Source organism: Hyperoodon ampullatus, assembly GCF_949752795.1.
Source record: "Hyperoodon ampullatus genome assembly, chromosome: 16".
NCBI classification, from domain to species: Eukaryota; Metazoa; Chordata; class Mammalia; order Artiodactyla; family Ziphiidae; genus Hyperoodon; species Hyperoodon ampullatus.
In genome coordinates this window covers 62,557,287-62,571,981 of record NC_136929.1, presented here as the reverse complement: position 1 = coordinate 62,571,981, position 14,695 = coordinate 62,557,287, and the positions used below count along the sequence as shown (strand labels likewise).

The window sequence follows — 14,695 nt, the reverse complement described above, 5'->3', positions numbered from 1 at the left end:
AAAATATTCAGACTCATTTTATACTTATATAGGACAAAAACATCAATATGGCAAGTAGAGCCATAAGTACAGTAAGAGATATAACCAAACCATTGAACAAGAGGCAAGCATTGCCTGGACACAGCGGGGAGAGAGAGATGGGATGGTGAGCGATGCTATCGGACAATGGAAGCTGAACATGTCACAGCCCTAGAGAAACGGGCTGTGAGAAGTGCATGAAAGGAGCTTGTGAGAGGAAGACGGGTCCACTACTTTGGCCTGCAAACTCATCACCTGGCTTTGCACCCACAGTGGAATCCCAGCGAGCTGGTGTGGCCTCCTCTGTGCAAAGCTGAACTTTCAGCCCTGGCACCTCCTCCTCAACACTAGCTCCTTCAGCCATGGGCACTGGGGCTCCAGGGAAATCTTCTAGTCCAGGGATAGCTCCTTTAGGCTCTGAGTAACCTGGGAGTGGGCAACTGTCCTCAGCTCAGAGGCACGAGGACAGAAATTCAGCCAGAAAGGAGACAAGCATGTTCCGAAATGCTCTGGATGAAGTGAGGCTGGGGACTTTAGTCCGGGACTCGCTCTCCCATAGAGCTTAACACAAGTTTTTGTTCATTTATTTTTAAATGTCTCATTAAAAAAATTTTTTTTGGCCGTGCAGCTTGCAGGATCCTAGTTTCCCGACCAGGGGTCGAACCCATGCCCCCTGCAGCGGAAGCATGGAGTCCTAACCACGGGACTGCCAGGGAAGTACCACAAATTTTTATTTTAACTGAGGTAGGGTTTGCTCATGATCTATTATCTAGTACTTAATATACTGTCAGCTTTTATTTACATTGAACTCAATTAAAATGTCAATAGTTATACTTCACATACACATTCCTCTTAATAATGTGCATGTAGACATATTAGCTGCCTGGCCCCATTTTGCAAACCCTTTAAGCTGTACCTGTTGAAGGAACCATCGAGAATACATGGTTTGGAGACTAGAGTGCCAGTTGCAAGAGTAATATTAAAGCTCAGTCTGATAGAAATTGGGATTTGGACTGTTGTTTCTCTTGTGGAGGATGCCTTCAAGGAGAATTATTTTGATAAAAAGGGGCATATTTAGTTGGGTTGACCTGGTCATTACTTGAGATGCTTTTCATAGCAGTACAAAATAGCTCTATGTGCTTTTAAAAAATTAATCATACTTACCCTTCTATAAACACTCGAAGAAAAACGTCCATGAAAAAAAATAAAGCCATAGCTAAAGAAACTGCACGATACTCCAAAGGAATATATATCGTGCTATCAGAGACAAGTATGTCTGTAATGATGAGGGACACATCCACAAAGGTCAGCAAAATTCCAAGTATTCTACAACAAACAAATAAATAAACCAAATAAGGATCAAGTGGTTTTCACATCTATAGGTAGACTAACTTCAGCCCCATGATCTGATATCAAAATGTCATTATTTTGGGTTAAACCGTTCAGTGGTAGGGAGAACTGCTCTTAGAATCTCAACATAAATCACTCTGCTTTCACCCAATAGAAGCAGTTGTTAGGGAAAGAAACTTCCCACTAAACCACTTCATGATATCATGCCCTTTTATATTAAGACACATCAGACCAACAATCCAAGACAGAATAGGCAAACTACATTAAAAGGACATGTTTCCACTTGTAAACTCTTCTTAAAATTTAAGAATTTTGAAGGGTCTTCTACCAATTTCCCACAATAAAGTAACCTCATTCATCTTGATATTTTTAAAGAATTGAGTAATAAAAAACAAGTGAAAGCATGACTAACATAAGCCCTTAAAAGACTTCTTTGACCAGTAAGGCTTCTTATCAGTGAGATTATCAACAAATATAAGATTACATATCAATGGATGGTTCTGGCACAGTTCTGGGCACGTAAGAAGGAATTCAATTCAATGAATACATACATAATTGAACTCTAAAGTAACTCCTAAGCCTTTTTCCTATATATGCTCAACATATTCTCTAGAAGTTGATTGTACTATTTGTGTCATCTATGAAGATAAATTAATCTTAAAGCACTTTTTCACAATTGCAATGCAAATTCAAATATTATCAATTTAAAAGGAAGCAAGTACATTGTGTGAATCTGTAAGATAGTATGAAATCTTACTATCATGTAGAGAAGAAAGATCTAAGTAAAATGTTTCCAGAATTAAGGAGTAATTCTAGGTGAATAAGGTATTTACTAAAACACTTTCCTTATAACTATAGAATTTTGAAATGCATGTTTCATTATTTTTACTTTGACAGGTAGAAAAAAACATGGTAATATGTTGCTATTAGACTCCGTACATGCCATTTCTTTGCAATTCTTAATGTTCAGCTTCAATTAAAATTCCAAGATAAATTAGATTGCATTAAATCGGGCACAAAGGTTATTTAGCCACATACTGACAGTGGAAATGCTTTTTTTTCCCCTCCCAGATCCTCTGCCATTAAAAAATATTGATATTAAATGTAATACACACTTAACTACCTCCTTTTCTAGAGTCTCACATACCTGAAAGGGAAGGATGATACAGTCAAGTACACAATTCTCTTAATCCTGCTGCTGCAATAAGAAGTAAAAATAAAATTTCAGAGCTTTCAGGTGTATCAGATTTTTCCTAACATATAGTATGAATTTAACCAACAAAGGCCTTTATAAATATAATTTTTAAAGTCTCCAGAAGTTGCCTAACAAAATGCTTTTTGCTAATAACTGTAAAAATGTCACCTGATTCTTTTTTTTTCTTTCCTATGTAGAATATATGTGAAAAAAAACACTAAACTTTCCCTTGACTGTAAAGCTCTAATCCCAACTTAATGATAAGATTAAGCTTGGGGTCATCAACTAAAGCAACAGAGCATGGAGACAGAAGGGAATGGTAGAAGAGATGTGTGTTCCAGCTCTCCCATGAGTGAGCTGTGGGATCCTGGGCAAGTCATCAAACTATGGCCAGACCTGTTCTACAGCAATAGAATAAGGCACTTCAGGGAAGCTCTTGTCTTCCAATATTCATTTCTTGAAACAAGTCACCCCATGAATAAGAGAGTTAAACATTAATGAGACTCACAGCTGGGGGGGGAACTGCACTTTGGGGGTGAGGACTGTTAGTAAGATACATTTCAAAGGGGAAACACACTGGAGGCTGGGCTCCTTCCCTTAGTAGGAGGAGGAGACGGTTTTAGAGCGCCAGCAGTTGTGCCTCATTTTACACTAGGGCTGGAGACAAGGTAGTCATTGAGGAGCAATTTCTTGCCCTGCTGAAGCCTCCAACACGTGACCCAAATTCCACCCCAAGTGGGATTTAATCCCAAAGCAATGCTCACAGACTGTGCCCAAGACTGGAGAAGAGGGAGGATATATGCCCAATAGAACTGGGGTACTGCCCAATGCAACGGGCCACAGATGGATACTGTTGGGCTAAGCTGAGCTATAAGATCTCCCCACCCCCTCTAATTTCTCCCTGCTCCATCTGCACCCACTACCTCTGCCCAGGCCTAGTGAGAAAAGGTCGATGTGGATGGGGAACTGATTGGCCAAAAGAGGTGAACCTCCCCTGAGGTTGCCATTCTCTTAATACAAGCCCTTTCTGATCCCAGACAGACTATCAGATCTCTGGGTAGCAAAGAAATGTTACAACAAATCACAACTTACTTGACAAAGTGAATTTACAGAACCATGCCCGACAGAATCATTGGGGCACAAAAGGATGGCTTGGGGTGGCTTTAGGCTCTACTATCACTTTCAGTGCCTCCCAAAACTACCCCACCCCAAGTAAATGTAGAATTGAGATTTTTTCTTTTTAAAAAAAGAGTGTGCTATATAAATGCAGCTTCAAATAATGTGTGTGGAGTTTGCTGGGAAAGGACTGTAACTCAGTAATTATACATTTAGAAAAAGTGCTATTCATATTTGGGATCAGCAGACATACACTCTCCAACACCCAGTGCAACCATGTAATGGTCCCAAAAATGATTACTCAGAGAAGTGCTTGAGCCAACTGAGCAAGGAATAAAAAAATGAAGAAGGCAAGAATAAGGAAGATGCCTTATAGAGAAAAGGTGTCAAGAAATAAAATCATACAAATTCAGAACTAAGTCCAAATAATCATTGTTAATGTAGCACGTGGAAATGTAAACAAATGATTCTAAAAGCCAAGATAAATAACAAAGTTCTCGATAATAGTATGGATTTAAATTTGCGGGGTTGTTCCACATTAATTTAGGTTTCTCAGAAGACAGAAGTAAAAGCATGTTGCATTTCTATCTTCCCAGGTACAAGTCCAGTTTTAAACTGGATATGGATGGAGAAACAAAGGTACAATTATGTTTTCTAAAAATAGGTTTATAACTTTCATATTATTAAAACTTGAATAAAAACAAATCAACTAATAGCATAATGTTAAAAAAAATTAAAGAAAAAATATCAAGGAAGTGTTTAATACAGAAAACAAAGTAAAATGATAGCAAATAAAACCAAACATACCTGAAATGATAATAAATACCAACACATTACTCTCATACCAAATACTGACAAATACTTTTAGATAAGTTTAAAAACTAAATGCACTATAGGCTGTATACAAGGACAAAAACTAAATTAAAATGATAGTTTGAAAATAAAGAGATGGACAAAGATATCAGATGCAAATGTTAAATCTCAAAACACGAAAAGTTGTAATATTAATATCAAAGTTGAATTCAAAGAAAAAATATTAACGATGACCAAGACTTATTTTATCCTGATAGAAGGTAGACTCTATAAGATACTATTAAGACCGTACTGAACAGGGGTGGGATCTGCATTGGGGGCAGGTCCTATCTTTCCCATTGGACACTTATTTCTCTGCACAGATCGTGGAGGGAGGCATGCGGTCATACTCAAAGCATTAAAGGCACTGGGATGATTCTTTGGTTTTCCTACTCTCACTCCAGGGCTCTGGGTCCCCCACCACCACCAAACTATCCACAACAGACAAGGCTATATTCCTACATTAAACTCAGGTTGAAGAGAGCAGAGTCAGGCTTTAGATCTGAGTCCAACCTAAGTTAGCTCATTAGGATTCTTTACTGGGACTTAGAGAGGAGCCTCCAAAGTACCTAGGAGTGTCCTTTGCCCGGCTTGGTCCTCAGGGATATACTTCCCTTTGGAGTGGGGTGTTGGTAGCAAGGATAAGATCTGAGTGTCCCTGGTCAAACGCTATCCATTTACATATATATATATATTTTAAAACTATATATATATAGTTTCTATTGTGCAGATAAAACATATTTAAAGCATTTCTATGAAATTTTAAAAGAAATTTATCCTACAAGAAGATAAAAAACTTTAATGGTACTCTAAAATATAAAAATTATTCAGACTACATTTTCTTACCACGATTTAATAAAACCAGTGAAGTGGGAGAGTACTATACAAGATATTTAATTGCATGTTATCACTACAGAAATTTTAAAGGTGCCACATATGACAACTTAGATTAAATGGAGATATTGTTTGCAAATCACAAGCTACTAAAGTGTGCTCAAGAAAAAATAGATAACCTGAATAGCTTAAAAGGTAATATATCTTGTAGAGAAATTGAACTTGTAGTTGAAAACTTTCCAACAACAACAAAAAAGTCCAAGCCCAACTGACTTCACTGGAGAATTCTACTTAATTCTTTAAGGAAGATACAAATCGAAACAAACTCTTCCATAAAACAGAAGAATAGGGACTGCTTCCAAACTCATTTTAGGAGATTAGCATTACCCTGATACCAAAACCAGTCAAGACATTACCTGACAAGAAAATTACCAATATCCCTCATAAATATAGATACAAAAATCCTTAACAAACCATTAATAAATTGAATCCAGCAGTATATATATTTTTTAAATTCATGACCACTTGGTGTTTGTTCCAGGAATTCAAGGATGGGTCAACATTCTAAAAATAATGTAATTCGCCATGTCAATAAACTAAGGAAAATAAAACATATGATCATCTCAATAGAGGTTAAAAAAATTTTTAAACAAAATTTAACATCCATTTATGATAAAAACTTTCAGTGAACTAGGAAAAAAGGAAACTTCCTTAACCTGACAAGGGGCATTTATGCCCCCCAAAACAAACAAACAAACAAACAAACAAAAAACCTATGGCTGATATCAATCTTAATGGTGAGACTGAATGTTTTCTTCCAATGATTAGGAATCTAGGATGTCAGTTCACACTTCTTCCACTCAAAATTATATTGGAGTCAATGTAATAAAGCAAGAAATGGAAATAAAAGGCCTATAGATTGAAAAGGAAGAAATAAAACTCTCACTATTTGTAGAGGAGATGCTTGCCTACCTAGAAAATCCCAAGGAATCTACAAAAAAGCTAACAGAATAAGTGAGTTTAATAGTTATTGTATAAAAGGGCAATATACAAAATTCAACTATATTTCGATATACTAGCAATGAATGATTGAAAAGTAGAAATGTAAGCAACTGAACCATTTATATTAGCACCAAAACCCATGAAATACTTTTTTATAAAGTAACAAGATATGTGCAGGATCTGTGTGCTGAAAATTACAAAACTTGATGAAAGAAAATGAAAACCTAAAGATAAGAAGAGATGTGAAATGGTACTGCCATTTTGGAAACTATTTCTCATACAATTAAACAGACACTTTACCATAAGTATCAGCAACCCTATTCCTTGGCACTAACCAAAGATAAATGAAAGTTGTGTCCACACAAAAAACTTGTACGTAAATGTTCATAGCCACATTACTCATAACAGGCCAAAACTGGAAATAATCCAAATGCCCATCAATGGGTGAATGGATAAGAAAATATGGTACATTCACAGTGATGTCAGAAACATGACAGAGTGAAAAACTACCTTGGTCTCTCCCCTTCAATCTACAACCAATAAAACCCACAACTCAACAAAGGTGCCACTGTCCAACACAACAGTTTGCCAGAGGACTCCACACACCTGTACAGCTAAAGGCAGGTGAATTGGAACACTTAGAAGAGATGGAACGAGGGAACAGTGGAATCAGTGCCTGCAATCCTGGCCCTCTGACCACAGCAGCTGTGCCCACAGCTTCAGAGAACACAGTAGCAGCAGGGGAAGCAGCACACGTGACTACAGGCTCCAGACCACACCAGCACCCATGGCTACATGAAACTGACCAACACTGGGGCCTGGCATCCTGTCCCTCCAGCCGCCGAGGTGACCACAACCTCACTGCCACTCCCCCACCTGCAGTGGCACAGCCCATGAACTCAATGAGATATAAGAAAACTCAGAAAGGTAGTTTAATGAGCTCAGGAATAAAAATGAATGAACAGAAAGAATATTTTACCAAAGAGACTGAAACTCTAAAAAGAAACAATTGGGAGACTGGGATTGACATATACACACTACTATATATCAAATAGATAACTAATAAGAACCTACTGTGTAGTACAGGGAACTCTACTCAATAGAGTGGATATATATGTATAGGAATAACTGATGCCCTTTGCTGTACAGCAGAAACTTAACACAACATTGTAAATCAACTATACGTCAATAAAAAATAATTTAAATAAATAAATAAATAAAAAGGAAGCAAAAAGAAACTCTGGAGCTCAAGAACTCAATAAATGAGATAAAGAACACACATTAGAAGCACTGGAAACAGAGCAGACAATATGGAAGAGAGAATTAGCAAGCTGGAATACAGCAATCTAAAAATGATACAAGTAGAAGAGGAAAGAGAAATAAGGTTTTTAAAAGGAAGAAATCCTGAGAGAGTTATCTCTTTTAGGAAGGACAACATTAGGATAGTGCATATCCCAGAAGGAGAAGAGAGGGAAAAGGGAGCAGAGAGTTTATTTAAAGAAACAATAGCTGGGAACATCCCAAACTTGGGGAAGGAACTGGAGTTACAAGTCCATTAAGCTAAGAGAACACCTAATTACCTCAATGCAAAAAGACCTTCTCCAAGACAAATAATATTAAAACTGTTAAAAGTGAATGACAAAGAATTTTAAAATCAGCCAGGGCAAAAAGGATGGTAACCTACCAGGGAACCCCCACTACTAGGCTATCAGCAGATTTCTCAGCAGAAACCCTACAGGCCAAGAGGGAGTGGAATGACATTCTCAAAATACTGAAAGATAAAAACAGTCACCCAAGAATACTCTATATAACACAGTTATCATTCAGATATGAAGGAGAAATAAATGCTTTCCCAGACAAAGAGAAGCTGGAGTTCATCAACACTAGACCTGCCTTACAAGACATGTTGAAAGGAACTCTTCTATCACAAACAAAATGACAGAAATACACAAAACTTTCAGCAAGGTGATAAATAGAACCAGAAAATTGCCACTCTTTACCAAGATAGATTTTTAAATACTTTATTAGAGTATAAAGGTTAAAGGGAGACAAAAAAAGAAAGCAGAAAAATAACTATAGCTATCTACAGTTTGGTAACAAACTCACTAAACAAAAACAGGTAATTTGAGACTACAAAAACAAAAGGGGAAGAGGAAAAGGATGGACCTTATGTTTTTAAAAAATGCTTTAGTTCACTATAAATTATATCATCATGTGTGAAAAGCATGCTGAAATCAGAAGGCTAGAAAAATGATTAAATAAAATAGATTCTGGAAAGACCCAGCGTATAAAGATTCACAACGTGATAGAGATGGATTTAAAAATCTTTGAACAAGATATAAATGTTTTCAATAATGGGTTCATTCATTCAACCAAACTCACTGAGTGCCTACTATGTGCCATGGCACTGTTTGAGGCACTGGAGATACAGCAGTTAAAAAAATGGACAAAATTTTCTTCCATCATGATGTTTCAATTCTGTCTCGTGCAGACCATAAATATAATAAATAAGTAAATAAGGTAGTAAGTTAGAAGGTGATAAATGCAATAAGGATCATTAAATTAGGGTAAGGACAATGGAGGGGGATGCAACTTTGATGCTGGGAAAACTAAGTAGTCACCTGGGAGAAAAGTAGACGCCTACATTTTATACCTTAATACAAAATAAATCCTGGGCAGATGTTCTCTTTCAATGTAGAAAATAAATTCAAAACATAGATGAATTTCGGTGAATATAGTAAAATCTTAGGTAGAGAAAGACTTTCTGACACTAAAGGCATCAATCATAAAGAAAAGGACAGATGTACTCAACTGTATGAGGATTATAAGCTTCTATATAGTGAAAAGCTAGGCAACCTGGGAAAAAATACTTGCCCTATCTATGATATAAAAAGGATATATTTAACTTTTCTATCCAATGGCAGTGATAAATACCCCAATTTTAAACGGGCAAAGGTAGTTTGAAAACAATGAAATACAAGTTCTATGAAAAAAGTAGAAACAAAAACAATGTCAAATGTGCATTAGAACAAACAGATTAACTAACATTGAAAAGATGAGCGATGGCTAGCGTGAACGGGGAAGAAATGCACACTGCATCTTGGTGTGGAAAGTAGCAAAATCAATAGCCTCACAAACGTTCCTTTTGACACACAATTTCCACCTCCGAGAATTTGTATTATAAAGAAATCAAATATACAGAGGTTTGGTCTCAAAGTTATTCATCATTTTTTGTAATCAGTCACAGCTGAAATGTCCAGAAATATCTGACAATTTAAATGAATGACAATTTAAACATCTATACCATGAAATATTATACAGCTGTCAAAAGGAATGTTGCAAATTTAAAAATCTAAAGTCAAATATAGGCAGAACTTCAGGCAACAATAAAAAATCTGAAATTAAAAAATATATAATGTTGCAAATGCAAATGTATGGAAATATAGTCATGATATGTCACTAAGTAATAAGGTTATTTTTAAAACAATGTATGATACCATATCCATAAACAAAAAATGTATAAGCCTAAAGAACCTTGAAGGGCATCTATTAAACATTAGGAATGCCTCTTCATGGGAGGTTTTACTGCTTGTATTTTCTGATTTTCCTAATAGTGAAATTTTGTTGCTTTAGTTTTGGTTTTTAGTATAAAATTTATTTACGGTGCTTTGGAGTTTTAAATTCACACTGAATAATATGTGTGCACATATTACTCCACATTTAGTTTTAGTTTTTTATTATACTACACCTAGCACCCAGTAGATAGATATTGTAGATAGCATTATTACCAGTTTACAGATAAAAGACCTAAAATTTAAAGTAGTTTAGTATTTTGCCAAGTGTCCAGTGCGTATTAGATGCCAAAGCCAAGCACTGATTCCAGGTCTTACTCCAAATCTAATACCATCCCCTGGTCTGAAACACCAGTGTCTCTCACACAGGGAGTATTGCAAATGCCACCCAAATCTATACCATAAGCATTCGTAATTTAAAAAACAAAACTAAACTAACACTTTTTGTTTGTAAGAAGAAGGAAATGCTTGCCTTGCTCAGTCTATTCAAATTTTGCCCCTGCCCTGGGCAGCCTCATTGCAGAAAATATATAGTTAATAGGCAGACATATCATTTAATTAAGTAGCAGCGTGAACTCTTCATTGATGGCCCATGATAAAAAAACAGAAAATGGAAATTCATGGGTAATTTGAAGAACTATTTGTATTCATTAGTCGCCCCTTTAGTTTTCACGTTGTTTTTGTCTAGACACCAACAGATTACAACAGTAACCAATTCAATGCCTCTTTAGCAATACTCACTCCCCAACATTAATTCAAGTCGGTGAATGCTTAAGTAACTGACCAAGAGAGTAGCAGAAGAAAAATTGCAGGAATAATTCTGCAGTCCAGACACATGGGCTTTTTTTGGAAGTACAATTAATTTACAATATTATATTAGTTTTGGGTGTACAACATAGTCATTCAATAATTTTATAGATTATATTCTATTTAAAGTTATTACAAAATAACGGCTATATTTCCCTGGGCTGTACAATAGATCCTTGATGCTTATTTTATACATAGTCGTTTGCGGGAGGGAGAGTCAGACGTGTGTGATTTTAAGAAGGTATCGTGTCCTTGTCATTGAGTACAGGTAAAAATGCCTTCAGATCAGTGCAACAGGAAGTACTCTCATGAGATTACTCAGGAGCAAGTCAAAATTCATAAAATCCCAATGGACATGAAGCGGTCTTTAATCAGCAAAACATGTTTGCTTTGGCTCTCAGTCCCATTTGCTCATAGACAAAATCAACAAAACTAGGAATCAGAACATATCCAAGAAAAATGAGAAAGGAACACAAGTGAAGAGCAAGTAGCATTCAGCAATCCTCTGTTTAGAAAGAAACTTTGTCATAAAATTAGTCTCTACTAAGGATATTTTCACATTTTCAAACTAGAAGAACATTTACTTGTGAATACGTGGAAATATTTTTTCAAGTATGGTACTTATATGCAAATTCAAATGGAATCATTGTATACCCTCCCTCCCCAACATTTTGCTATCTTTCCATAGCTCTTTTTTTTTCACCTCAGCATGAGCCCCATCTTCTAAAAGATAAGAAAGCCATCAACAGCTCCCTCCCTCCGAACTTTAAACTGACTTACTAATGTGAATTGAGAGAGTCACTGTCTTCTTCACCATCATCGATCTTGGACAGCAGTCCCATCATACTTTAACCGCCAACAAATGCAAAAATATATCATTAGAGATTTGCTACATGGAACAGTAATGTGAGAAACTTATTTGAAGAAAAAGAATTCCTTAAATCTAAAGGAACCACGACTTAGCTCACTGGATGACCCAATCTTACAGAAAGAAATTTAGAATCATTGTCTAGAAAACTCTGTATTCCTATGGATACTTCCAAGACTGAATTTTGCAAATCTTTCCCTCTCTGTTTCTCCCTATGTCTCTTGTCTCCGTGTCTGCTTCTCTCTTTCTGTCTCACTCTTTCTATAAAGATAGAGATTCATAATACATAGATAGCACTGATGCAAGTAAATTATATCAGCAGCCTTGGAAGGCACCATAATTAAAAGGCAAGCTATATCAAAGTAGTCAAAGACCTTTGATGTCAATTTATTTGGGTCATTGTGAAGGATTAAAAATGTACATAGCACGAAACGACTTCACTTTTTTTGGCTGAAATTGGATACACTTGCTCTAGAACTTATGAACTGGTTGAACTCTAAAAAAATTATGTCAATTAGTTATTTGGAACCTGGGTCCCTGCACCACCTACGTTTCACATATTATGGATATCTTGTTTCCTCCTTGAATAGGATTCAAATAACTGCCTGAGACAAGGACTCCATAACTAACTGGATTTCACAAATCTCAATATCCTCCCCTTTTCCCCTCTCTCTCTGTTTATATCTCACCTTTCACCTCTGCCTCTCAAGTCACATGAGTCAGGGCTAACGGATTAAAGTGGACATAGTAAGACTCCATGCGTCTTATAGATTTGTTTCTAAATGCAATTTAGCTATAATTACTCTGCAGTTTATAATTTAGTTGCCCTAAAAATAACATTCTAATCAGTTATTTTAAACCTGGTATTTAATTTTTCTGTACAAATGAACTTTATCCGTTGGTAATAAAAATCTTAGTCCTGTGGGAAAACTTAATAAATCAAATTTATGTACATTTCTTTACTCCCGAACCTAATCCCCAAGTGTAACACCATTTTGTGATTAAATTTACTTCCAATTCAGCTTGAGTTTGTAGGTACTCATCTCACTTGTCCTATAACTTCCTGCCTTCTCAAGTCCCTACACCACACCTAGTAACCCTTCACGAATCATAGATGTCTTTCCTGCCCTTCAGACAGGGTCAAGACAAGGCAGGGGCTCCCTCCAATGTGATGGCGGGGTTGGGTTTGGGGCACCAGCCTCACATGGTGGCAGAGCTCTGGAAGGTGAGGGACACATGCAGGGTCTATCAGATCCACTTTTTTCTGCTGAGGGCTCCCCTCTGCTCTCCATCCACCCAGACCTTCTCCTAACTCCTATTATATTTCTGTCCTCTCTTGGCCCATGCATGGGCAATCTGATACTTTCCTAAGGGAAAGTATCAGATAGGGGTTGCTCCTAACTCGGGGTAACAAACAGACCAGGGGTAAGAACACTCCCTTTTATGACCTGTTCTTTTTTCCCCCCAAATAGATCCAAAAAAGAAAGAAAGTAACATACTGAGGCTGGCAAAACAAACAAACAGAACCCTTAGATAAAGCGGCGAAGAAACTCTGTATTGCCACAGATGTTCCCCAGAATAAATTTCACAAATCTCAATACCCCCCCTTACACTATCTCTATATATTTATATCTCACCTTTCATTGAAGGGTTCAACACAAGTTACCTTTTCCACCTGGCTCTGGTCATGGCTAAAGGATTATAAATGCACATGGTAAGACTTCACCTCTCCCTAGACTTATTTTTCAATGCACATTAGCTACAATTGCTTTACAATTCATAACCTAGTTGTCCTAAAAATAACATTCTAATCAGTTATTTAAAACCTGGTATTTCATTTTCCCCTGTGAGGCTTTATACATTTGTAATGAAAATCTTCGTCCTGGGTGGGGCGGGGGGAAGTCATGAATCAAGTTTATACACATTTCTTGACTCCTGAACCCCTTCAGGAGTACAACTTTCTCCTTGCAAAATAAGTTTCTCTCCTTTCTTGGCCCATTTTAGTACAGCCTCATACACAAGCATTTGGATAGTTTCCCTAGGGGTTTCGGCTGCATCTAAGAGTGATAAACAGATGAGTAAGAAGCATCACTCTTATGACCTGTTTCTGTTTTATCCAACTAGATACAAAAGAAAGAAAGAAAGAAACATACTTACATAGGCTACAGTAAAAAGATTTAGAAACAATGTCAAAGACACTCTGTTATGTCACGAATACTCCTAAAAATGAACCTCCCAAATAGAATCAACCTCTCTCCCCTTTTCTCTCTCTCTTTCTCTCACTCTCGCATGCTCTCCCTCCCTGCATTTCTATACATATGTATTTTTTTGTTGACATCTCTCTATCTTTATTTCTGTCTCACGTATCCGGGGTGGGTCCAACAGTGGTGGGTCCATCAGGTCTTCCTGTTGTCAATTCACTCAAAGCAGTGCTAAAGGATTAAAAAGGCACAGGGTCAGACACCCTATAATTTTCTCAGTTAAACTTTCTGGTTCAAATTAGTTTCAATTAATGCTTTCACTTATAAAACTAGATGACCCTTTAAAAACTGACATGTAAATCGATTGCTTGAAACCTGGTAGGTCATTTTCCCCAGAAATGAGGCTTTATGTATTTCTCATGAATATCTTACACTTGTCAAAAAGGTAATGACTCAAGATTGAAGTACAGTTCTTTCCTACTGAATCTCATCCAATGTGTAACAACCTTTTGGGGTGGAATTAATTTCAAATTCAACTTCAGCTTGTAGGTACCCAACTTTCTTGACCAATCTAACTCCCTGACCACGTCTGTGCTCCACAGGAAGCATGCTCGTCTTTCCTGCCCCTCACACAGGGTCAAGTAACTACAGGCCTGAGGCAGGGGCTCCATCTGATGTGAACATGGGTCTGGATTTGGGTTATCAGCCTCACATGGTAGCTGATACAACGTATTATTATTCTCCTTGCTCCAGACGGCTTTCATCTTCCCCACACCCACTCCAGGACAGTCTCATGCACAGGCAATCTGACAGCTTCCCGAGAGTCTGGCTGCCAGTAACTGACACTCAAGACTGCGAGTAAGAAGACTCCCTCTATGTC

At 37.0% G+C, this 14,695-nt stretch overlaps 1 protein-coding gene and 1 long non-coding RNA gene across 2 annotated transcripts in view; both read right to left on the bottom strand.

The window, feature by feature from the left end:
• LOC307065109 (phosphatidylinositol 3,4,5-trisphosphate 3-phosphatase TPTE2-like) overlaps positions 1 to 1,217 on the bottom strand; it is a gene marked incomplete at its 5' end in the record, with an annotated part of 44,351 nt that extends 43,134 nt beyond the window's left edge. The window contains one exon of the mRNA XM_079721909.1: positions 1,183 to 1,217. Within this exon, the coding sequence (XP_079578035.1) occupies positions 1,183 to 1,217 (35 nt within the window). The remainder of the gene's footprint in view (positions 1 to 1,182) is intronic.
• LOC307065110 lies at positions 1,218 to 11,596 on the bottom strand. The gene is made up of 3 exons (XR_013811321.1): positions 11,527 to 11,596; positions 2,516 to 2,566; positions 1,218 to 1,344 (listed from the first exon to the last, which is right to left on the bottom strand). It is a non-coding gene; the product is annotated as an uncharacterized lncRNA (long non-coding RNA).
• Positions 11,597 to 14,695: the final 3,099 nt, after the last annotated feature.